The sequence below is a fragment of the Podarcis bocagei genome, assembly GCF_964188305.1.
Source record: "Podarcis bocagei genome assembly, chromosome: 6".
NCBI classification, from domain to species: Eukaryota; Metazoa; Chordata; class Lepidosauria; order Squamata; family Lacertidae; genus Podarcis; species Podarcis bocagei.
In genome coordinates this window covers 99,482,938-99,506,292 of record NC_138130.1, presented here as the reverse complement: position 1 = coordinate 99,506,292, position 23,355 = coordinate 99,482,938, and the positions used below count along the sequence as shown (strand labels likewise).

Below are 23,355 nucleotides of genomic sequence, written 5' to 3'. Positions count from 1 at the left end.
TGAAACTGTTCTTAACCTGAACCACCACTTTAGCTAATGGGGCCTCTAGCTGCTGCCGCCGCGTCACTGCTGCATGATTTCTGTTCTCATCCTGAAGCAAAGTTCTTAACCTGAGGTACTATTTCTGGGTTAGTGGAGTCTGTAACCTGAAGCGTATGCAACCCGAGGTACCACTGTACCTTGGTTAATGAACGCCTTGCAAGTCAAATGCTTTGGCTCCTGAACGCCGCAAACCCAGAAGCGACTGTTCCGGTTTTCGAATGTTCTTTCGGAAACCGAACGTCCGGTGATGCTTCCGATTGGCCGCAGGAGCTTCCTGCAGCCTATCGGAAGCTGCGCTTTGGTTTCTGAATGTTTTGGAAGTCGACCGGACTTCTGGAACGGATTCCGTCCGACTTCCGAGGTACGACTGTAGTTGAGATCATAGAATTGTAGCATTGGGAGGGACACCCCTTAGTTAATCCAACCCCCTGGTGAAAAGACATTCTGCTGTGGCGACTGCAACCTAGATTTCATGTGCCATCGGGCACCTAGCTTGCATATCTGAGTTTCTAACACCTCCAGCATGCGATACCTAGGACTGATGGGAGTTGTAGTCCAAAACATCTACCGGGCCTCAGGTTGGGGGAGATTGGGATATAGTGTTGAATTCATAACTCATTCAAGGATGGAACTTGGATCTCGGCTCTTGAAGTGGCCACATTCCTCCTGAATCTCCTTGGCCAATATCTTGGGGAGCCAATTTCCCCAGTAAATTTGAGTAAAAAGGTAAAGGGACCCCTGACCATTAGGTCCAGTCGTGGCTGACTCTGGGGTTGCGGCGCTCATCTCGCTTTATTGGCCGAGGGAGCTGGCGTACAGCTTCTGGGTCATGTGGCCAGCAGGACTAAGCCGCTTCTGGCAAACCAGAGCAGCACATGGAAACGCCGTTTACCTTCCCACCAGAGCAGTACCTATTGATCTACTTGCACATTGACGTGCTTTCGAACTGCTCGGTTGGCAGGAGCAGGGACCGAGCAACGGGAGCTCACCCCATCGCGGGGATTCGAACTGCCGACCTTCTGATCGGCAAGTCCTAGGCTCTGTGGTTTAACCCACAGCGCCACCCGCGTCCCTTCAAAATTAGAGTATTCAAGTATTAAAGCCTGTTGCCTTCTTCCCAAAGCCCGGGAAGCTTCCCAGCTTAGGGAGGGAGACGTGATGCTCATGCTTGTGATGTCAGGATGTCCCAGCGTTGGCCCCGCCCCCGCCAATCACCCTCGCAAGCTGGCGCCTCTGCCCTTACAAAAAAATTCACCGCATGCCACTGATCACAACCTCATTTGTGCAAGACCCGTGCAGGTGCTGGGGAACATTTGCAAGGGGCGATGTTCAAGGCAGCCATGCAATTGTCCTGTCGTACGTTGTTTCCAATGTTTCGGCACAGAGACACGCTCCCTTGTGTGCATCAGCCCCCCCCCCCAAGCCCCTCGTGGCACCACAATAGTCCTTTTGTCTTTTTGAGACGGTGGACCAACGCTTCTGGAATCCTGCCCAGACACAGGCTGGCTTGTTCCACTTCCTTGCCTTGGCAGGTGGTAGCTGTAGGAATCTTTCCCGCAGGTTGGCACCTAGCCTGTGGTCAGCCAGCCGTGCTCAGGGCAGGCAGTTCAGCTTTGGGCACGGACAGGCTCTGGAACGATGTCTGTGGGCTGAAGGCATCAGTGTCAGATTGGTTTGCAAAGCAGCACAGCAGATCCCCAATGGGGACTCCTTGCAGCTGCAGGAATTCCACCCGTAGATCTTGCAGCATCTCAAACGGCCGTTTGGAAACCCTGCCCTCGGAACCGTTGAGGCTTCTCAACGGTTCCTCGTCGTTAAGATCGCTTGCGGTGAGCAAGCATCCCTGCAAGCTTGCCTGTTGTTAGCAATGCCCTGTGGTGCAACAGCCACAGGCCAGGGCTTCAGCACATCTCAAGGCGTTCTAGCCCAGTGTTGCAGGCTGGTTGGAAGCAGTGGTGTAGCGTGGGTTGCCAGAGCCCATGGCTGCACAGAAGGGGTGGGTGGAAGGTAAATGGTTGGAATACACACACAATGCAGGCATGGCCAAACTTGGCCCTCCAGCTGTTTTGGGACTACAATCCCCATCATCCCATACCCACTGGTCCTGTTAGCTAGGGATGATGGGAGTTGTAGTCCCAAAACATCTGGAGAGCCAAGTTTGGCCATACCTGGCCTAATGGCATCCATGTCACCCAGGAGATCTCAGTCACAGAGATAAGAAAAGTTGTTCCATTGTCTGGAGAGGTCATTTTCTGGTTTGCATGGAGAAGCCGTTTTGTGTGGAAGCCTGCAGCTATATTGAGGCAGCACCAGGTGTTGAAATTTTGCATCCCTTTCAATTTTGTGCCCGGAGCAACCACCCCCTTGGACCCCATGCTACACCACTGGTTGGATGCAGAAGAATGGTGGGAGGAACCAGCTGGGGGACCCCCAAGGGAAGAAGGTTCATTGGCCGGAGAGTGATGGTGGGACAACGATGAGAGGTCAGAGGGAGAAGACTGGGGGTGTCGGAAGCTGCGGAGGCCACAGGGTTTAGTGAGCAGGGAGAGTCTGTGGCAGAGAGAAGGCCAGAATCGGAGGCAGAAGCAGAGGCTGGAGAGGAAGGAGGCCAAGAGACGGGTCAGGCTGGTGAAGAGTCACAGGTGTCTCCCTCTCCTGCTGCAACAAGCTCCCCTCCTCGCTTGTCTCCCAGAACCAGAAGAGGCATGAAAAGGGTGGAGGAAAGGTTGGCTGCATGCAGGCGCAGTCTCCGATTGCTTGGGGAAAGAACCCTGGAGAGGGAGGGGACTTAGCTGGCTGTGAGAAGGAGGGGACTTTCAATCTCAGCAACTGATCCCTCGGGCAAGACCCACCTCCGATGAGATTCTTGTGCTCATTCGGCCTGACACTCCTTTGCCAATTTTGCTAATAAAGACTTAACTCTTGTTGCATGCTGTGATTTACTGCTGGGAGGAGTAAATCCCCTGTTGAACAAGTCCTCCCCTCTGAACGTTCTTCCTAATATTTAGTCAGAATCCTTGTCGCCTGAATCCATTGGTTCGGATCCTGCCCTCTGGAGAAGCAGAAAGCAAGCTTGCTCCATCTTCCATGGGGAGAGCACTTCCCATATTTCAAGATGGCTCTCGTATCAGTTTCCTTTTCTCCAGGCTAAACCTGCCCAGCAGTCCCAGCCTGCGCTCCAAATAAACAAAAAACGCATCCCAGAAATAGAGATGTTTCCTCAGTTTAATTAACCTGATTAATCGGTTAGAGCCGTGCGTAAATTGCAAAGCAGACTCCTGATTGTCCCTGAGGCCAGCTTATTTTATCTTGGAACATTTTGTCTCTGCTGCGATGCCATGCCCCTCCTATCAGGAACTGGGAGGCTGCAGGAGCTGCTTGAATGATCTGGAGAAGTTGATGGAGTGCTGTCTTTCTATCCCACTCCTGTGATCTGGGAGACCTGGGTTCAAATCTCCACTTGGCCAGGAACTTACCGTATTTTTCGCCCCATAGGACGCACCGGCCCATAGGACGCATCAAGTTTTTTTTGGGGGGGAAATAAAGGGGAAAAAATTATTTGCCCCCCCCAGGCGCTTGTGGGTCCGGCAGCGGGGAGAAGCACTCTTCTCCCCGCAGCCCGCCTTCAGATCAGGTCCGGGGACAGCAGGAAGACGCGCTGCACCTCCCTGCTGTCCCCGGAGCTTGCGGGGCAGGCAGCGGGGAGAAGCGCTCTTCTCCCCGCCACCCGCCTTCAGATCAGGTCCGGGGACAGCGGGGAGATGCGCTGCGCCTCCCCACTGTCCCCGGAGCTTGCGGGCTGGCGGCGGGGTCTCCCCGCCGTCAGCCTCCAAACCACTTCGGGAGACAGCGGGATGGCGGCGTTCCGCCTCCCTCTGTCCCCCGACCTTGTGGGGCTGGTGCTGGGGCTCTCCTGAAGCCTGGAGAGCGAGAGGGGCCGGTGCGCACCGACCCCTCTCGCTCTCCAGGCTTCAGCAAAAGCCTGCATTCGCCCCATAGGACGCACCCACATTTCCCCTTCATTTTTGGAGGGGGAAAAGTGCGTCTTATAGGGCGAAAAATACGGTAGTTGGGTAACCTTGGGCCAACCACTCACTCTCAGCCTAGCCTACCTCACAGTATTGTTTTCAGGAGAGAATGGAGAGGGGAGAAACACATAAGAGCTCCTTGGAGGAACGATGGGAGATAAATTCCTAATTTAAGCACATAGGAAAAGCCTTGCTGGTTCTGGCCAATGGGAGCCCATCTAGTTCAACATCCTGTTTTCTCCATGGCCAGCCAGATCACCACAGCAGACCCTCTTCCCTCCTGCGGTTTCCAGCAACCTAATCAAAGGATCAGGTGATGGGGAATGACCTTCTGTGGCTCTGACCCTGAAGGGCAGCTGCCAGCCAGAGTACAGCGTGCTGAGCTAGACGGACCAAACTTGAGGAAGGCATTGCGCAAATTCATGGGAGATAAGGGCTATCGATGGCTACTATCCACGGGGGAGATGCTTTGCTTCCACCACCAGAGGTGGTGATCCAGCAACCTATTCTTTCATTGTTAAGTGTATATTCTCTCTCTCTTAATTCATTAATTTACAACAAGTAAACAAATTGCATGATTTAAATCACATCATTATTATTGACTTCCCTTCTCCCTCCTTCCATGGCTCATTATAATTTTCCCCTTTCTGCTGCATATTCAAAGTACAGTGGTACCTCGGGTTACATACGCTTCAGGTTACAGACTCCGCTAACCCAGAAATAGTGCTTCAGGTTAAGAACTTTGCTTCAGGATGAGAACAGAAATCATGCCCCGATGGCACGGCGGCAGCAGGAGGCCCCATTAGCTGAAGTGGTGCTTCAGGTTAAAAACAGTTCCAGGTTAAGAACGGACCTCCGGAACGAATTAAGTACTTAACCTGAGGTACCACTGTACTCCTTTTTCTTTCTGTTTCACCATCTTACCTTATTTTATTCCCCCGCCACCCCCGCTCCAATTACAGTGGTACCTCAGGTTACATACACTTCAGGTTACAGACTCCGCTAACCCAGAAATATTACTTAGAGTTAAGAACTTTGCTTCAGGATGAGAACAGAAATCGTGTGGCGGCAGCGGGAGGCCCCATTAGCTAAAGTGGTGCTTCAGCTTAAGAACAGTTTCAGGTTAAGAACGGACCTCCAGAACGAATTTTAGTTCTTAACCCGAGATACCACTGTAGTCTGACCCTGCTAATGTTTCTAGTCATTTACAATGATTTTTCATATATTCCACCAATTTCCCCCGTTCTTTCTTAAAAACTTCCTTCTCTGGTCTTGAATTCTAATTTTTAATTCAGCCATTTCGGCATACAGTTGTACCTAGGGTTAAGAACTTGATTCGTTCTGGAGGTCCGTTCTTAACCTGAAACTGTTTTTAACCTGAGGCACCACTTTAGCTAAGGGGGCCTCCCACTGCCGCCATACGCGCGATTTGTGTTCTCATCCTGAAGCAAAGTTCTTAACCTGAGGTACTATTTCTGGGTTAGCGGAGTCTGTAACCTGAAGTGTCAGTAACCTGAAGCGTCTGTAACCCGAGGTGCCACTGTATTCTGTCCATTTCATCTGCCAATCCTCCTTCGCTGGAACTGCTCCTTCCTTCCACTTCTAACTGGAGATTCCCCGGCCCTTTCTGGGTGCAAATAAAACCCCTCAAACCCACATCTTAGCTGTGATCCCTCTCCCAGTTGAGGTCAGAGTACTGTTGGCTTGTGCAATAGCGAGTTGGCTGCGGATGAAGCTGCCCTTCCCCTTTTCTGTGCCTGCTGAGGACTTCTGACAGACCCATCGTCTCTTCCAACTGCTTTGTGTGTTGCAACATAACGTTCACAAGTCTGCCAAGGGCTGTGGGGAGATGAGGCACTTTGGCTAAGGACTTGTGACATTGTGGTTTTCAACGCAAGCTCTTCATCCTCCTCCTGTCTGGCGGCAAGGCTACCTCAAACTGGCGGCTTTCTAAGATTTTCCTTCCCCTTCTATAGTTTATTTTCTTGGAACTTGACAGCAAAAGGTCCTGGTTGGCACAATCTGGGAGATGGGAGTTTAGAGGAGTGGGGCAAGTTGGCATTTGCAGGTATGTCGTACAAACTACTGTTTATAGCAGGGGTAGGCAACCGAAGGCCCATGGGCTGGATTTGGCCCAATTGCCTTCTCAATCCAGCCCGCGGACAGTCTGGGAATCAGCGTGTTTTTACATGAGTAGAATGTATGCTTTTATTTAAAATGCATCTCTGGGTTATTTGTGGGGCATAGGAATTCGTTCATTTTTTTTCGTTCATTAGCTAAAGTGGTACCTCAGGTTAAGAACAGTTTCAGGTTAAGAACGGACCTCCGGAACAAATTAAGTTCTTAACCCGGGGTACCACTGTATTCTGGGTGTGGTCTGACCAAGGCAGAATAGTGCGATACTAATACAGTGGATGTATGGAAGTAGTGCTTCAGGTTAAGAACTTTGCTTCAGGATGAGAACAGAAATCATGCTCTGGCGGCGCGGCAGCAGTGGGAGGCCCCATTAGCTAAAGTGCTGCTTCAGGTTAAGAACAGTTTCAGGTTAAGAATGGACCTCCGGGACGAATTAAGTTCCTAACCTGAGGTACCACTGTACAGGGAACCAGGCAAAGGGCCTTCTCGGTGGTGGCGCCCACCCTGTGGAACGCCCTCCCACCAGATGTCAAAGAGATAAACAACTACCTGACATTTAGAAGACATCTGAAGGCTGTTTTTAATGTGTGACATTTTAAAGTATTTTTAATCTTTGTTGGAAGCCACCCAGAGTAGCTGGGGAAGCCCAGCCAGATGGGTGAGGTACAAATAAATTATTATTATTATTATTATTATTATTATTATTATTATTATTATTATTATTATTGATTAATTTATTAGTTTACCTGGGCATTACATTCCAAGGAGTTTAAGCAAAATTGCGTATATTGGGGGCACCATTGAAAAAGCTCACAAACAGGACAGCCGCTCCCTCCAAACCTTTTTGCTCACAGTCCCAACTCTCCAGGAGCCGCAAGGGCAGTGTTAAAAAGGGCACCTTAAACCCTAGGTTTTTGTTGCCGCAACAGAATTCCTAGGCACCTTTTTTAAAATCGGTGAGGTTTATTTTTTATTCATTTTATTTTGATTCCACTTTATATTTTAAAGAAAAAAGAATCTCTGTTTTAAAAATATTTTTATTAGGAATTTCAACAAAACATTTTATCAAAAAATATATCACCCTTAATTCCCCCCCCCCATTTCCCCCCTCCCCATAAAGTAAGCTCCTCTCTCTGGTTTATCAACAAATGTTATTCTCTGCATGTTACAAAGTTGTATAGATCCTTAATTTGTCTGACTAGCTGTTGTCAATAAAAAGTTTGTGGTGGTTTATTCAAAACCTGCCAAGGAGTCCAGTTCACTTTGTTGTTTCTTTAAGTACTTTGTAAAGGGTTCCCATTCATCTTTGAAGTCCCAGTTGTCCCATAGTTTGTGTGTCAGTTTTGCCAATTCTGCGTAGTCCATCAGTTTCTCTTGCCATAGTTCGTTAGTCGGGATTTCCTCGTTCTTCCATCCTTGTGCTATTAGGACTCTTGCCGCCGTTGTCGCATACATGAAGATATTTTTCGCTTTCCTTGGCAGGTCTTTTCCTACAATCCCTAACAGAATCTCTTAAGTGTTGTGCAAAACATTAAAACAGAAAAGGACGGGGGCAGGGGGGAATGCAATGAATAAGATGTACCTGCTTCAGAAAACTGGAGGGGCCAGGCAAATCGAGAGGTCCATCATCCACCTGGCCCCCGGAGATCTCCGTGTGGTCACAATTTGAACCCGTGCCAGTAGCAAAACGTGCCCGGCTAATTTCTACCCCTGTGCAAGGGCTCCTGGGACTGAACTCACAAAGGCCCGCGGGATTGCTAGATGACGTTTTTGCGCTATTTTTGCCATTTTTGTGGCGATTCGTGCAAAAGTCCCACGGAGAATTGAGTCAAACCAAAAGCCCCACCCGCCTGGTGGGATATCAAGAGTCAGTGTGGTGTAGTGGTTAGAGTGTTGGACTAGGACCTTGGGAGACCAGGGTTCGAATCACCACTCAGCCATGAAGTTCACTATATGACCCTGGACCAATCACTTTATCTCTTAGCCTAACCTACTTCACAGGGTTGTTGTGAGGATAAAATGGGGAGAACTGTGTGGGAAAGGTGGGATACGAATGCAATTAATAATAGTACTAATAATATTGTTTGAACCTGAGAGCCTACTCTCCCTTTTAAGGTTCTTGTAAAAATATTTCGGCTCCTAACAAACCTGAATTTCAGCTCCCAACAGACCTGAATTTCAGCTCCTAACAAACTGAAGTCTCAAGCAGTGGGTGGTCTTTTTTTTTTGTTCTTTACCTCCTGTTTATAAGACGAAACCTGTCATGAAGAGGTGCCAGGCCTGCAGGTTTAATCCCTTTCCGCTGTCTTCAGGACATTTCCACCCTGCTGCGACCTAAGTGCTTTCTCTAGACCTGCAAGTGTGTTAGAGAGAAGCTGGGTTTTGTGTGTGTATCTCTCCCCCCACCCTCTTTTCCTGCCACTGAGTTCCTCTTGATGCACTCAAAGCCAATACTTTCAATCTGCTTTTTTTGGGGGGGGGGCGGGAGTTTAAATAAAAGGTACTGCATGCTGTGATAGGAATTTTGAGGTCTTAGATATATGGTAATGTTCATAAGCATACCAACCAAGCACGTACATAGATCAGTACAGGAAGACCGACCTGGAACCATTTTGATTCCCAAACTGACCAAGTGTTTTCTCTGCAAGGTCAAAGTGGGAAACCTCCCCATTGTCTTTTCCTTCACAAATCCTGTCTTAAGGGCACATTTAAGATATGAATGGGGTGTGAGCCTGTGAACTGGCCCAGGAACTAAGTATTTATCACTACAGAAGAATGGCCAGGCTCCCCAGGAAATCCAATCAAGTAACCTGCCAGACAGGAGATAAACAAGGACAGGAGAAAAACAACATTCAAATTTCTCTTTTAGACCGCCTTTTTTGTAATGTAGGTATGATGTATCTGAGGGGTGGTCTTAGGTTACACCCCTTCTGTGATGTAAATATGATGTTTCTGGGGGTGGTCTTGATCTACAGGGTGGCAATTTCAAAAGTCTTTATAAGGCCTTGCGCGCCATTTTTCTGGGTCCCTCCTCTCTCCTGCGGGTGAGGGGAGCACCCTGTTGCAACAGATCAATAAAGATCAGGCTTACTAGCTGCTTTGCTTCTCAATATTCTCTGATTGGCCTCTGTTATTTTCTCCTACCAATAGGGAACCTATGTAAGGACTCTATATGGGCTCTGGGATACCCCATAAGGGAAAAGGGCAGATTTTTGTTTACAACAGTGCGATGGGGCAAGGTTCAGGTAGGGAAATGATTTTTTGGGTGCGTGGGAGGGCCAATTAGACACAAGCACAGGCAATGCCTGTGTCCTGTTCTGCGTCACTGTCGGATGGAGGAGGGAATGTTTTTGTGTCTTCCACAGTGGGGGGGGGGGGAAAGATGAAAACCATGTGTTAGCTTTTGCAAGATATGTACAAAAGCCCCTTTACAAATGATTTTTCGGTCGTTGGAGCCAGAACCAAGAGGGCTCGGTTGCCAACACGGCGCCCTCCAAAAAGTTATATAAATCTGGAGGTGAAGGAAATAAATCGGCGGCACTGAGGTCCAGCGCCAAGGGCCTTCTGGCTGTTCCCTCGCTGCGTGAAGCCAAGTTACAGGAACCAGGCAAAGGGCCTTCTCGGTGGTGGCACCCGCCCTGTGGAACGCCCTCCCACCAGATGTCAAAGAGAAAAACAACTACAGTGGTACCTCGGGTTAAGAACGTAATTTGTTCCAGAGGTCCGTTCTTAACCTGAAACTGCTCTTAACCTGAGGTACCACTTTAGCTAATGGGGCTAACAGAATGGGATTTCTGTTCTCATCCTGAAGCAAAGTTCTTAACCCGAGGTACTATTTCTGGGTTAGCGGAGTCTGTAACCTGAAGCGTCTGTAACCCCAGGTACCACTGTACCAGACTTTTAGAAAACATCTGAAGGCAGCCCTCTTTAGGGAAGCTTTTAATGTTGAATAGATTATTGTATTTTAATACAGCGGTACTGCGGGTTACAGACGCTTCAGGTTACAGACACTTCAGGTTACGGACTCCGCTAACCCAGAAATAGTACCTGGGGTTAAGAAGTTTGCTTCAGGATGAGAACAGAAATTGCACAGATGGCGGCAGCGGGAGGCCCCGTTAGCTAAAGTGGTACCTCAGGTTAAGAACAGTTTCAGGTTAAGAACGGACCTCCGGAACGAATTAAGTTCTTAACCCGAGGTACCACTGTATTCTGTTCAAAGCCGTCCAGAGTGGCTGGGGAAACCAAGCCCGATGGTTGGGGTATAAATAATAAATTATTAGTAGTAGTATTATCTGAAGAGATATCCTGGCACTTGATGGGGCGGGGGGAGTTTGGGAAGACAGGTGGGGGCGACAGGTCTCTTTCCTCCTCTCCTCTTGCAGTAAATCCCCCTCCGTTCGGCCGCAGATGTTGAGTTATGGCTTTGGCAAGAGGGAAGCCGTAAGCCAAGGTGCATCAGAGTATTATCCTTGCTCCAAGGACAGGCTTAAAAAATATAGGTGGGCAGGATTTTTTTTAGGGGGGTGTATGCAGGACAAGGACACTGGTGGCCACAGAGCCTAGGACTTGCGGATCAGAAGGTCGGCAGTTTGAATCCCCGCGACGGAGTGAGCTCCCGTTGCTCGGTCCCTGCTCCTGCCAACCTAGCAGTTCGAAAGCACCTCAAAGTGCAAGTAGATAAATAGGTACCACTCCAGCGGGAAGGTAAACGGCATTTCCGTGCGCTGCTCTGGTTCGCCAGAAGCGGCTTAGTCATGCTGGCCACATGACCCGGAAGCTGTACGCCGGCTCCCTCGGCCAATAAAGCGAGATGAGCGCCGCAACCCCAGAGTCGGTCACGACTGGACCTGATGGTCAGGGGTCCCTTTACCTTATGCCAGGCAGGGGGACAGGGGAAGCAGCAAGAGCCTCAGATGTCCTCTCTTCTCTCCCACCACCTGGGAGCAACCATTGCACCACACTGCCTCAGTGGGAGAGATTGGGGAAGCAGGGCTCGCTCCTGCTGCTTAGCCAAAACCCCAGCTCCATCAGACACTTCCTCGACCCTCCTTGTCCCTTTTTCCTTGCATGCCAGGTTTATTTTAATTATTATTTAATTGTATGCTGCCCTTCAGCCGTAGCTCTCACGGCGGTTCACAATATAAAAATACAATATATATTTTAAAAACACACAAAATACACGATAAAGATAGGAACGAAAACACATAATAATTCTCCTCTCCCACAAAAACATCATGGGTTGGGCACAAAAAATCCTGCATTGTGGGGGATTGGACGAGATGACGCCTATGGTCTGTTCCAACTCTATAATTCTATGATTCTGGGATCTAAAGGGGTATTGGAAGTTATCAGCCCAAGGCCTAGTGGAAAGGGAACTTTAATTTGTAAGCTTGCAGACAGAGATGTCTTGTTCTAGTTGATTGACTGCAAGCTGCTCTGGCAACCTTTTGAAAAAATGTGTTTATTCTTTAAATTCTTTTAAAAATGTATTCTTTAAATTTCCCCTGAACACTCCCCCCCCCCAAAAAAAAATACATTGTGAAGACTTACCTTTCCATACAGGCACCATGACTCCTACAACATGTTCTATTCAGTGATTCAGAAGTTAGTATAAACCTTCAGGACTCGTCTTGGGGATGGGGTTTTGTTTTTGTGTGTGGAGAATTTGCCTGAGATTTCTTTGTTTTTCCTCTTCCCTCCCTAACCCTTTCCCCTTGTGTGTCGTGCGTTTCAGATTGCAAGCCTGCAGGTGGGGGCTGTCTGGTCTGAATTGATTCTACTCGAGCCGCAATGGGGGGCCTTTTTGAAGCGCAGGGTAGAAACTCTCTAAATAAGTGAAGTTTTGTAGCTGCAGGGACTCGTTCAAGAGGAAGCAGGGATGCTGCCCGTTTTGGGGGCTAAAAAGCAGGCATCTGGGGTTAATTAAGGGCTGAGCATGAAGCTTTTCTTCCTCTCTTGGCGGCGGAGTCTCTGTTTGCTTTTGGTCGGCTTATTTGTCTTCATAGCTTTCTATTTGTTTTCTTGGAGGGATAAAACCACTCCTGTCTCTCCCCCCCCCAAAAAAAAAGAAGAGCAGGCAAACTCAGGAGAACCGTAAATCGCCCTGAATAATGTTCAGACAGTGAAGGAGCTCATTTAGGGCCTGTTTGCCTGGAAAGGGTCGGAAATCTATTCTGAACACAGGACTGCTTGATTTGTGGTTCAGATGCTGAGCTCAGGGGTGTCAGCAGGCAGGTCAGGATGAGATTCACTGATCGGAGCTTGGATCCTGACAAGACAGAAGTACTGTTTCTGGGGAACAGTAGTCAGGCAGGTGTGGGGGACTCCCCAATCCTGAATGGGGCAACTGTGCCCCTGAACGACCGGGTGCAGAGCCTGGAGTTCATTTTGGGCTCACAGCTGTCCATGGAGGCACAGGTCAGTTCTGTGTCCAGGGCAGCTGTCTACCAGCTCCATCTGGTACGTAGGATGAGACCCTCCCTGCCCACAGACTGTCTCGCCAGACTGCTCTAGTTATCTCCCGCTTGGACTACTGCAATGCGCTCTACGTGGGGCTACCTTTGAAGGTGACCCGGAAACTACAACTAATCCAGAATGTGGCAGTTAGACTGGTGACTGGGAGTGGCTGCCGGGACCATATAACACCAGTCCTGAAAGACCGACACTGGCTCCCAGTATGTTTCCAAGCACAATTCAAAGTGTTGGTGCTGACCTTTCAAGCCCTAAACGGCCTCAGTCCAGTATACCTGAAGGAGCGTCTCCACCCCCATCGCTCAGCCCAGGCACAGAGGTCCAGCTCCGAGGGCCTTCTGGCGGTTCCCTCCCTGTGAGAAGTGAGGTTACAGGGAACCAGGCAGAGGGCCTTCTCGGTGGTGGCACCCGCCCTGTGGAACGCCCTCCCATCAGATGTAAAGGAAATAAACAACTAGCTGACTTTTAGAAGACATCTGAAGGCAGCCCTGTTTAGGGAAGCTTTTAATGTTTGATGCATTGTTGTTCTTTAGTCGTTTAGTCGTGTCCGACTCTTCGTGACCCCATGGACCAGAGCGCGCCAGGCATGCATTACTGTATTTTAATACAGTCATACCTCGGGTTGAAGTAGCTTCGGGATAAGCATTTTCGGTTTGCGCTCCGCGGTGACCCAGAAGTAACGGAGCACGTTACTTCTGGGTTTCACCGCTCACGCATGCGCAGACGCTCAAAATGACGTCATGCACAGAAGCGGCGAATCACGACCTGCGCGGATGCGGGTTGCGTTCTCTTCAGGATGCGAACTGGGCTCCGTTCGCATCCAGAGGTACCACTGTATTTTGTTGGAAGTCGCCCAGAGTGGCTGGGGAAGCCCAGCCAGATGGATGGGGTATATATTATTATTATTATTATTATTATTATTATTATTATTATTATTATTCATATTAATAGTACCTATGTAAGAGGCTCGTTTATAATTATATTTTGGGAATGTTCTTATGTTTCATTCTTTCTCCATGCCCCGTGATCATATTATAAAGTAGCTGTGATCTGTGTTATAAATCAATCCCTGCTAGGGGCTGCCTCTTTTTGATTTCCAGTGTATTTCTTATCAATAAGAAATTCAGTGCAGTGCGAACAAAGTGTGGCCTGGGGTGTGTGTGTGTGTGTGTGTGTGTGTGTGTGTGTGTGTGTGGAGTTTGAGAACCACTGCCCAGGCATCTCACTGCTTTGAACGCTCACGGCTTCCCCCAAGGAATGCTGGGAACTGTAGTTTGCTAAAAGGGTGCGGAGAGTTGTTAAGAGACCCCTACATCCACTCACAGAGCTACAATTTCCAGAGCGGTTTACCAGTCAATCCTTCTTCCTCTGGGATAGCTCAGTTGGTAGAGCATGAGACCTATGGGTTGCAGGTTCGAGCGCTGCGTTGGGCAAAGCCCGCATTGCAGGTGGTTGGACTAGATCAAGGGTCAGCAAACTTTTTCAGCAGGGGGCGGGTCCACTGTCCCTCAGTCCTTGTGGGGGGCCGGACTATTTTCTTGGGGGGTGGGGGGGAAATGAACAAATTCCTATGCCCCACAAATAACCCAGAGATGCATTTTAAATAAAAGCACACGTTCTACTCATGTAAAAACACCAGGCAGGACCCACAAATAACCCAGAGATGCAGTTTAATAAAAGGACACATACTCCCGGTATGCCCCACGGAGAGCCTCAAGGTCCATAAATAGCAACACCCTAGAGGTCCCGGGCCCTAAGGAAGTCAGATTAGCCTCAACCAGAGGCAGGGCCTTTTCAACACTGGCTCCAGCCTGGTGGAATGCTCTGTCTCATGAGACCAGGGCCCTGCGGGATCTGATTTCTTTCCGCAGGGCCTGTAAGACAGAGTTGGCCTTTGGCTCGGAGCCAATTTGATTCCCTCCCCCTCTTTTCTTTTTCCTTTCTCCTCCTGTGATGAGGCTGCATTTTAATATTTTAATGTTTCAATATTTTAATCTTGTTTTTAAGTTGTATTCATTCAACTTGTTTTTATTATTGTTTGTTAGCCGCCCTGAGCCTGGCCTTGGCTGGGGAGGGCGGAGTATAAATAAAAATTATTATTATTATTATTATTATTATTATTATTATTATTATTATTATTATTACTCATGTAAAAACACGCTGATACCCGGACCGTCCACGGACCGGATTTAGAAGGCAATTGGGCCAGATCCGCTCCCCAGGCCTTAGTTTGCCTACCCATGGACTAGATTGTCATAGAATCATAGAGTTGGAAGAGACCACAAGGGCCATCGAGTCCAACCCCCTGCCAAGCAGGAAACCCCATCAGAGCACTCCTGACATATGGTTGTCAAGCCTCTGCTTAAAGACCTCCAAAGAAGGAGACTCCATTACACTCCTTGGCAGCAAATTCCACTGTCGAACAGCTCTTACTGTCAGGAAGTTCTTCCTAATGTTTAGGTGGAAACATTCTTCCTAATGTTCTTCCTAATGTTTAGGTGGAAACATGTCCTCTGGTCCCTTCCGACTCTACAATTCTGATTCTCCACCCTCATCACTTATTAGCTTTTATGGTTGAGCATGATATTTGGCAAGCAGTTGGCAAGAACCAGCTTCTTGCTACTCTCCTTGAGGCTTCAGCTTAAAACAGCTAAACGTCTGCGTCCGTCCGTCCCCCCCCCCTTTTTTTTAACATGACCTGCGTCGGAAAAACAAGAGCGGCAGCAAATCTGTGTGCAACTAGCTGTGGAGTCTTGACTTAAATGCAGGTGGACAGATTAATCAGTGCTTTTGGCAGGGGGAGAGCAACCCAGGAGTCTATTAAAACTTGACAAACAGCAGGTACGGTTTTGGGGGGACGTTTTTTAGAAGGGGGATGCTTTAAAGGGCTGGCAAAGCGAGGCTATTAAAACAACATCACTCGAGGTTTGATTTATTTCCTACAGCTTTATTCACTGCTAGGCTGCTGTCTCTCTCTCTTTCCTGTTTAAAAATAGAAGGCCCTAATGATCGTTCCTTTCCTCCCGAGGCTGTGGAATTTATCTCTATTGTCTGCCATCATTTTCAAATAGCTCTTTCTCTCTCTTTCTCTCCCCCTGCCTTCCCTCGATCTCTTTTTTCCTTCCGCTAAACTTTTCCACCTCTGTAAATTCACACTGGGTTCCGACTGCTTCGGTTTTTGAGATGAATCAGGCCAGTTCCAAAGTTTATGGCTGTTAATGGCGCTTGCCAGGGGTATAAACTGCCTTTCCTCACCTCTCCCAGAGAAAAGAAGAGAGCGCCGTGTGGCTATTAGGAAGTATTGACCCCGTTGGGTTCAATTATTTGAAACGGGGAGTGCCATTTGTTTAAGAAAAAAGGGAGAGGAGCCTGATTTTATTGTCAAGCATGCAGAAATGGCATATTTCAAAGTTCAATAGGCTTTAAAAATCCATCCGCTCTCATCAGGGAGCCCACGGGGGAAATGTGCCCATTATGGTCACCGCTTTCAGAGAAACAAAAACTTTGGCATAGAACCGTAGATTTGGAAAGGGTTCCGAGGGTCATCTAGTCCAACCCCCTACTGTTAAGTTGTGGGTGAACATATCAGACGACACAGCGATTCTTCAAACAGCTCTTCTTTATTCAGAGGCCAGAACAGAACTGAACTGAAGGGTTCAGCCAGCCTGCTTATATAGAGCTCCAGTACAACGTTACTGTAACAACTTTCTAAAACTATCCAATCACTGAACGTCACTTTCAATCCCTTATTTGCATAACTATCTACAGTATCCCCCTGCTGGCCCAGGGTGAGAACTTCAGTACATAACACCTACAATGAAGGAATGTTTGGCCCACAACCCTGAGATTAAGAGTGAGTCTCGTGCTTTGCTGACTGAGCTATCCCAGCTGAATCACCGTGGTAAGAGCATGAGACTCTTAATTTCAGGGTTGTGGGGTGGAAAACCATGGCAAATGGCACTTATGCCAATTCTGAGATTTGTTTCAGAAACTTGAAGGAAGTTGAATCCAGATGGCAGCTTGAGATGAACTCAGGAGAGAGGCACCCGACCAAACGATAGCAGAACCAGGGCAAAGATGCACCCAGCCCTATTTGCAAAGCTTGCTTAAATAAAGGAGTGTATCACGGCGCGAGCGCACGTATTTTCTCAGTGCGTGACACCAGCGCATAGGAGCGTGCTAGACTTTGGCAAGAAGGGCGCACGCCAAATTAATATTCCACCTTTCCCCCAGAACTGGGACTCAAGGTGGCTCACGGAAATTAAAACCAACCCCGATAAAATGCAGAAAGCTAAAAACGTATAAAAGATAATAGTTGAAAAAAGTTCGATCAACAGAACTGGCACTACTATTGCACCACATAATTCCCGTTCCGCGTTTGTAGGAACTCGTTAACTTTGGAGCTACCTGCCTATTGAGATAAATCACGTGCTTTCACTGTACTCTTTTCGGTGCCTACCAGAATTTTTTTTTGCTTTGACAAGCCTACCCAGATGCATAGGAAGTTGAAGGTAATATTAGTCGGTTTTAGTATTTTAACTTTTGTATGTTTTAAGTCGGGTTGTGAATTTTTCTCGTTTTTATTCTATCTTTGAGGGTGGTTGTTGTTTACAATTAAGTGGTGTATAGATCTCATGAAATAAATAAAAAACTACTTAAACGTTTGGAACAAAAAGCAGATTTTGCCAGAAAATGCAGGCGGTGGTTGCCTGGGCACTCAGGTGAAAATTATGGCAAGCAGTGGATATGTGGGAGTCCGGACAAAGTCTGGAAACCAAACACCATCTAGAAACCAGATCACTTCATTTTCAGCTTCCAAATCAGGGTAATTTTGTAAGGACCACCCCTGCTTTTGAATATTCTTCTCGGAACTATCCATCCCGCTAATTGTATCTTCTTCACGCTGCCGCTATTTGGTGACTCCTCCTGACGTTCCGCTTGTGTTTCCTCTTTGCAGATTCCAGCAATGCCTTTCTTAATCTGGTTCAACCTGCTGCTGCTCTCCCCGAACATTGGCGCTTCGAAGACTTGCTTCCCAGGGTGCCACTGTGAAGTGGAGAGCTTCGGTCTCTTCGACAGCTTCAGCCTAACCAAGGTGGACTGCAGTGGGATTGGGCCCCATATCGTGCCTGTCCCCATTCCTCTGGACACGACCTACTTGGATTTATCGTCAAACAACCTGGACTCCATCAACGAGTCCATGTTGACCGGCCCCGGATATACCACGCTGGTTAGCTTGGACTTGAGCTACAATAAGATCTCCAGGATCTTTCCCACCACTTTCTCCAGACTCCGCTATCTGGAATCTTTGGATCTGAGTCACAACACTTTGGTGGCCCTTCCGGACGAATGCTTCTCGGGGTCGCCTTTGGGGGATGTCGACCTCAGCAACAACTTCATCCTGGACATCACCACCAACATCTTTGCATCCAGAGGTCAAGGGAAGCCCATCAACGTGGACCTCTCCAACAACTTGATCAGCCTCGTTTCGAGACACCAGGGCAAAGCCATTCCCAACATCCAGAGCTTGAACCTGTCCGGAAACAGGTTGAAGAGGATTCCCGACCTTCAAGGAATCCCTCTTCGGTTCCTCAACCTTGATGGGAACCCAGTGGCGGCCATTGAGAAAGGGGCTTTTCAGGGGCTGAAGGATTTGATCCACCTGTCTCTCAGTGGGATTCCCGACCTGGCGGAGATTTCGCCCTACGCCTTCCAAGACCTGCCAGCTCTCCAAGCGCTCGATTTGTCCAACAACCCCAACGTCAAATCCTTGAACGCGGAGGTTTTCTACAGCCTCAATTTTTTGCAGGAGCTCAACCTGTCTGGCACAGGGGTGGCGAACTCCGTATCCAAAACAATGCTGAAATTTCTGCCTTCCATCAAAAGCATCACCCTCGGGAAGGATGTCAAGTGCATTAAGACGATCCGGGAAGGCCAGTACCACAGACAGACCGGGCTGACCAAGAAAGAGATTCTAAGTTGTCACGACAGCCATGGGTCAGTAGCAGCAGCGCCCTATGCTTTGTGACAAGGGTCAAGGAGATTGTGTGGATGCCTGGACTTCAATAAGCCTCAAATGTGCCTTCTGTAAAAACTGTTAATTTATATATTTTGTATAATTCGATACTTGATTACAATGATTGATTGGAGACACAGGTTGTGGTGCGTGAGTTAATTTGATTTATTCTTCCAGCTCCCAATATCTCCCCTTATTAAGCCTGGCAATATCCCTAACTAGGAACGATGGGAAAGACACACGTCCTCCAATGGTTGCCTAGATCTACAGGTCTTAGAGGACCACATGCTGAACATGAGTCAACAGAGTGACACAGCAGCCAAAAAAGCTAATGGTATTCTAGGCTGCATCCACAGACGTCTAGTGCCCAGGTCAGGGGAAGTAATAACACTGCTCTATCCTGCCTTAGGGACGCGGGTGGCGCTGTGGGTTAAACCACAGAGCCTAGGAATTGCCGATCAGAAGGTTGGCAGTTCGAATCCCCATGACGGGGTGAGCTCCCGTTGCTCGGTCCCTGCTCCTGCCAACCTAGCAGTTCGAAAGCACGTCAAAGTGCAAGTAGATAAATAGGTACCACTCTGGCGGGAAGGTAAATGGTGTTTCCGTGCACTGCTCTGGTTCGCCAGAAGCGGCTTTGTCATGCTGACCACATGACCCGGAAGCTGTACGCCGGCTCCCTCGGCCAGTAAAGCGAGATGAGCGCCGCAACCCCAGAGTCGGCCACAACTGGACCTAACGTCGGTTTAGCTTTTGATGCCACAAGCATGGTGTGGTCATGCCGACGGAACTCTAAAACAGTCATGCTAGCTGAGGCTGATGGGAGTTATAGTCCAAAAGATCTGGAAGGCACCAGGTTAGTCTGGGGAACCACAGAACCAGGGGTTTCAAATGATATTCCCAGCCCATGCCAGAGTTACTCTTCAGGGATTCCTCCGTGAGAACATCAGCGGTGGCCAAAAAGCTGATAGAACTTTCCCACTGTGATGGATCTTTTCCCTTGCCACGTGGAACCCCAGATTGGTGTGTCAAACTTATAAGTCGTACTCTCAGTTTTTAGACTTAAAGGGTGGGAGACATGGCAAATAGGTTTGTGTTGTTGTTGTTTAGTCGTTTAGTCGTGTCCGACTCTTCGTGACCCCCTGGACCAGAGCACACCAGGCACTCCTGTCTTCCACTGCCTCCCACAGTTTGGTCAAACTCATGCTGGTAGCTTCGAGAACACTGTCCAACCATCTTGTCCTCTGTCGTCCCCTTCTCCTTGTGCCCTCCATCTTTCCCAACATCAGGGTCTTTTCCAGGGATTCTTCTCTTCTCATGAGGTGGCCAAAGTCTTGGAGCCTCAGCTTCAGGATCTGCCCTTCCAATGAGCACTCAGGACTGATTTCCTTCAGAATGGATTGGTTTGATCTTCTTGCAGTCCATGGGACTCTCAAGAGCCTCCTCCAGCACCATAATTCAAAAGCATAGGTTTGTAAGATTACTGAATAATGTGAATAATGGGGAGTGGAAGGGTTGTTTGAGGGAGAGAGAGAACAGAATACTATAACATACCGTACCTGGTTGGAAGTGCTGCTAAAGCAACAATCATTAATGATCGTACAGGGTGTTAATTGAAAAGTTAAGTGTTGAGCTCGGATTATTTCCTATCGCCTGCAGAACATCCCCTGAGACAGAGCTATGGGTGGAATAAGCTCCTGGGTCGTGTTTATACGAGTTTTTACAATGACTTATAAAGTAGCTAATGGCTTGTTTGTTTTTATTTTTCTGTACTTCCTTTTTCCTGAGAATCCAAAGTTCCACTTATCTGGATAACCTTGTCAAACCTCTCCCAGGCCTATAGGATTGAATGGGCTGTTTTCCACTCCTGTGACTCGCAGGAACTCTTTGATGCTGTTGGGGAGGAAGAAGCAAAAACACTGATCAGCTGATGTGGAAAGGCAAAGAGTCCTGTGAACCACAACTTGCTTATCTGGCATCACAAAGCGGCTCAAGAATTCTGGGGAAAGCCTTTTTTTTTTTAACACATGAGATGCTTGCCTTGTGCTTCGTCTGCCATAAAATCCTCTTTGATCTCGACATGACACGCCAGCACAGCTCCTTTTCATGGTATCTGATGACTGCAGCTGCTGAACGTGGCCAACAAGGAGTCAAACTAGAATAATCCAGATTTCTGTGATTGATAAAGGGACGTATTTCAGGGCAAGATGCTGGACTGAGATGGGGAATCAGTAGTTCTCCAGATGTTGCGGTAAAGTTTCCATCATCCGTGACCATTGGCTATGCTGGCTGGGTCTAAAAAGAATATGTTTCAGGGAGAAAAGTTGGACCACTCAACATCTTCACACAGAACATGGTTGAAATTTGGAACTCAGTCCCATAGGAGGTGTCAGGGAACTGACATCGGAGCCAGAGGTGGAGGCAGGGCTCCCAAGTGATGCTGGAGAAGGGCCCAGCAGGGAGAGAGGCAGCTCATCAGCTGGGGAAGGAAATCAGTGTAACACCAGGGATAAAGGGGGGCAGATGGGGGAATCGGCTCCAGGACTCCTCGCCGGAGACCAGCAGGGAGAGCGCGGGTCCTCCGCTACCCACACCCTCCCTGCGCAGAAGACTTCAGCGCAGGGAGAGTAGGAGGAGACTTGGCGTCAAACAGCTTTTATGCTGGAAAAGGTTTAAGAAACGCCCACTGACGGATTCTGCTAGCGACTGAAACAGCCACGAAGTGAAGGGCTGTCCGGACAAGAAAAGGTTTAACCAGGCAACCTAGCCAGGAGTGGCGGCAACTTACGCACGAGCAACCCCTATTATTATTACAGGAGGCAACTGGGATGGGCGTTTAAAAAGGGATTGTACAAATGCATGGGACGAGAGGGCTATCGATGGCTACTAGCCACAATGGCTATGCGCAATGCTTCTGAATACCAGAGATGCTCTTGCGCTGGAATCCTGCTTGTGGGTTTACCCCAAGCATCTGGTTGGCCACTGTGAGAAGAGTGCGCTGGACCAGATGGGCCATTGGCCTGATCCTGCAAGCTCTTCTCATGTTAATTATGTTAGAAACGGGGAACCTCTGACCCTCCGTGAGATGATGTGCTACAACTCACATCCCTGACCAGTGGCCATGCTGGCTTTGGCTAGTGGGAGCTGCAGTCCCAACAACATTTGTAGGTTTCCCAGCTACTCTCAGCTTTAGGGTTCTTTGACACTACAAAATGGGGATTCTCCTTGGGGGCGAGTTTTATCCCCCATCTCTCCTCTGCCTTTGAACCAAGATCTGCTCCCAAAGTGTCTTCCGACTATAGACAATACTTCTCTTCTTGGTCCCTTGCAGGTTCCAGACTCGACTCTGCAGAGGGAAGAAGAAGAAGAGTTTAGATTTTATATACCGCTTTATCACTATCCTAAGGAGTCGCGGGTGGCGCTGAGAAGTGTCGGTTAAAGTATGGATTTTCTACGAATTTATAAATCTAGGGATCTTCCCTGAGCTATCAAGTCGAAAGGATACATTCAGGCATAATATTTGTAACATTGTAACAACTTTACAATACACAGGTGGCGCTGTGGTCTAAACCACAGAGCCTAGGGCTTACCAATCAGAAGGTCGGCAGTTCGAATCCCCACGACGGGGTGAGCTCCTGTGGTTCGATCCCTGCTCCTGCCAACCTAGCAGTTCGAAAGCATGTCAAAGTGCAAGTAGATAAATAGGTACCGCTCCAGTGGGAAGGTAAACAACATTTTCGTGCTCTGCTCTGGTTCGCCAGAAGTGGCTTAGTCCTGCTGGCCACATGACCCGGAAGCTGTACGCCGGCTCCCTTGGCCACTAAAGCGAGATGAGCGCCTCAACCCCAGAGTTGTTCGCAACTGGAACTAACGGTTAGGGGTCCCTTTACCTTTTTAAGGAGTCTCAAAGCAGTTAACAACCTCCTTTCCCTTCCTCCCCCACAACAAACACTCTGTGAGGTGAGTGAGGCTGAGAGACTTCAGAGAAGTGTGACTGGCCCAAGGTCACCCAGCAGCTGTATGTGGAAGAGCAAGGAAGCGAACCCAGTTCACCAGATTACGAGTCTACCGCACTTAACCACTACACCACACTGGCTCTGTGGATGCAGCAATGACCTGCAAATGAAAACACAACAAAACAAAACCCTGCTTCTGTGAATGCCAGGAAGAGACCATCCGTTCCCAACAAGTAGGGCTGAGTTTACATGACACGAACGGGAAATGGCTGTGCAGTTATTCTCTTGTGGGAAATGGCCTCCTCTTCCTTCTCTATCATGAAGCAGCAAACATCAAAACAGATTAGAAATCAAGGCTATGGAACAAAAATGGAGGGCTTTTGTCATGCACCTCTTTACTGTACCCTTTGACACCATACAGAGCCGGCCCTGGGGTTTTCCCGAACCCTCCTTTTAATACGCCAGCCCTAATCCTAACGTCCTTCCCTACCAGAACATCAGGGCAGGCCTTAAACGAGTAGGATAAATAAAAGATGACGTCCATTGCTTCCTTTTTAGCAAGGGAAGCTATTGGCACGTTCCCGTTAATTGCCGTTTTGCCGCGCTGGGAGTTCCGGCATGCATTTTGAAAGGACCATTAACCTTTCCTGTTCCTCTTTTGAGTCGCGTCTCGGGGCTAGGCCAGCTTCAAGGCAAACATTATGAGCCT

General features: G+C 48.5%; 1 protein-coding gene and 1 long non-coding RNA gene across 3 annotated transcripts in view; one reads left to right on the top strand and one right to left on the bottom strand.

Moving 5' to 3' along the window:
- The window catches only part of TSKU (tsukushi, small leucine rich proteoglycan), a 34,166-nt gene extending 15,340 nt beyond the window's left edge, over positions 1-18,826 (top strand). For both annotated transcript variants that reach the window (XM_081197441.1, XM_081197442.1), the window contains exon 2: positions 17,635-18,826. In XM_081197441.1, the coding sequence (XP_081053567.1) occupies positions 17,644-18,705 (1,062 nt within the window). In that variant the 5' untranslated portion in view covers positions 17,635-17,643 and the 3' untranslated portion in view covers positions 18,706-18,826. The remainder of the gene's footprint in view (positions 1-17,634) is intronic.
- LOC308588858 lies at positions 8,690-10,277 on the bottom strand. The gene is made up of 2 exons (XR_014008938.1): positions 9,132-10,277; positions 8,690-9,080 (listed from the first exon to the last, which is right to left on the bottom strand). It is a non-coding gene; the product is annotated as an uncharacterized lncRNA (long non-coding RNA).
- Positions 18,827-23,355: the final 4,529 nt, after the last annotated feature.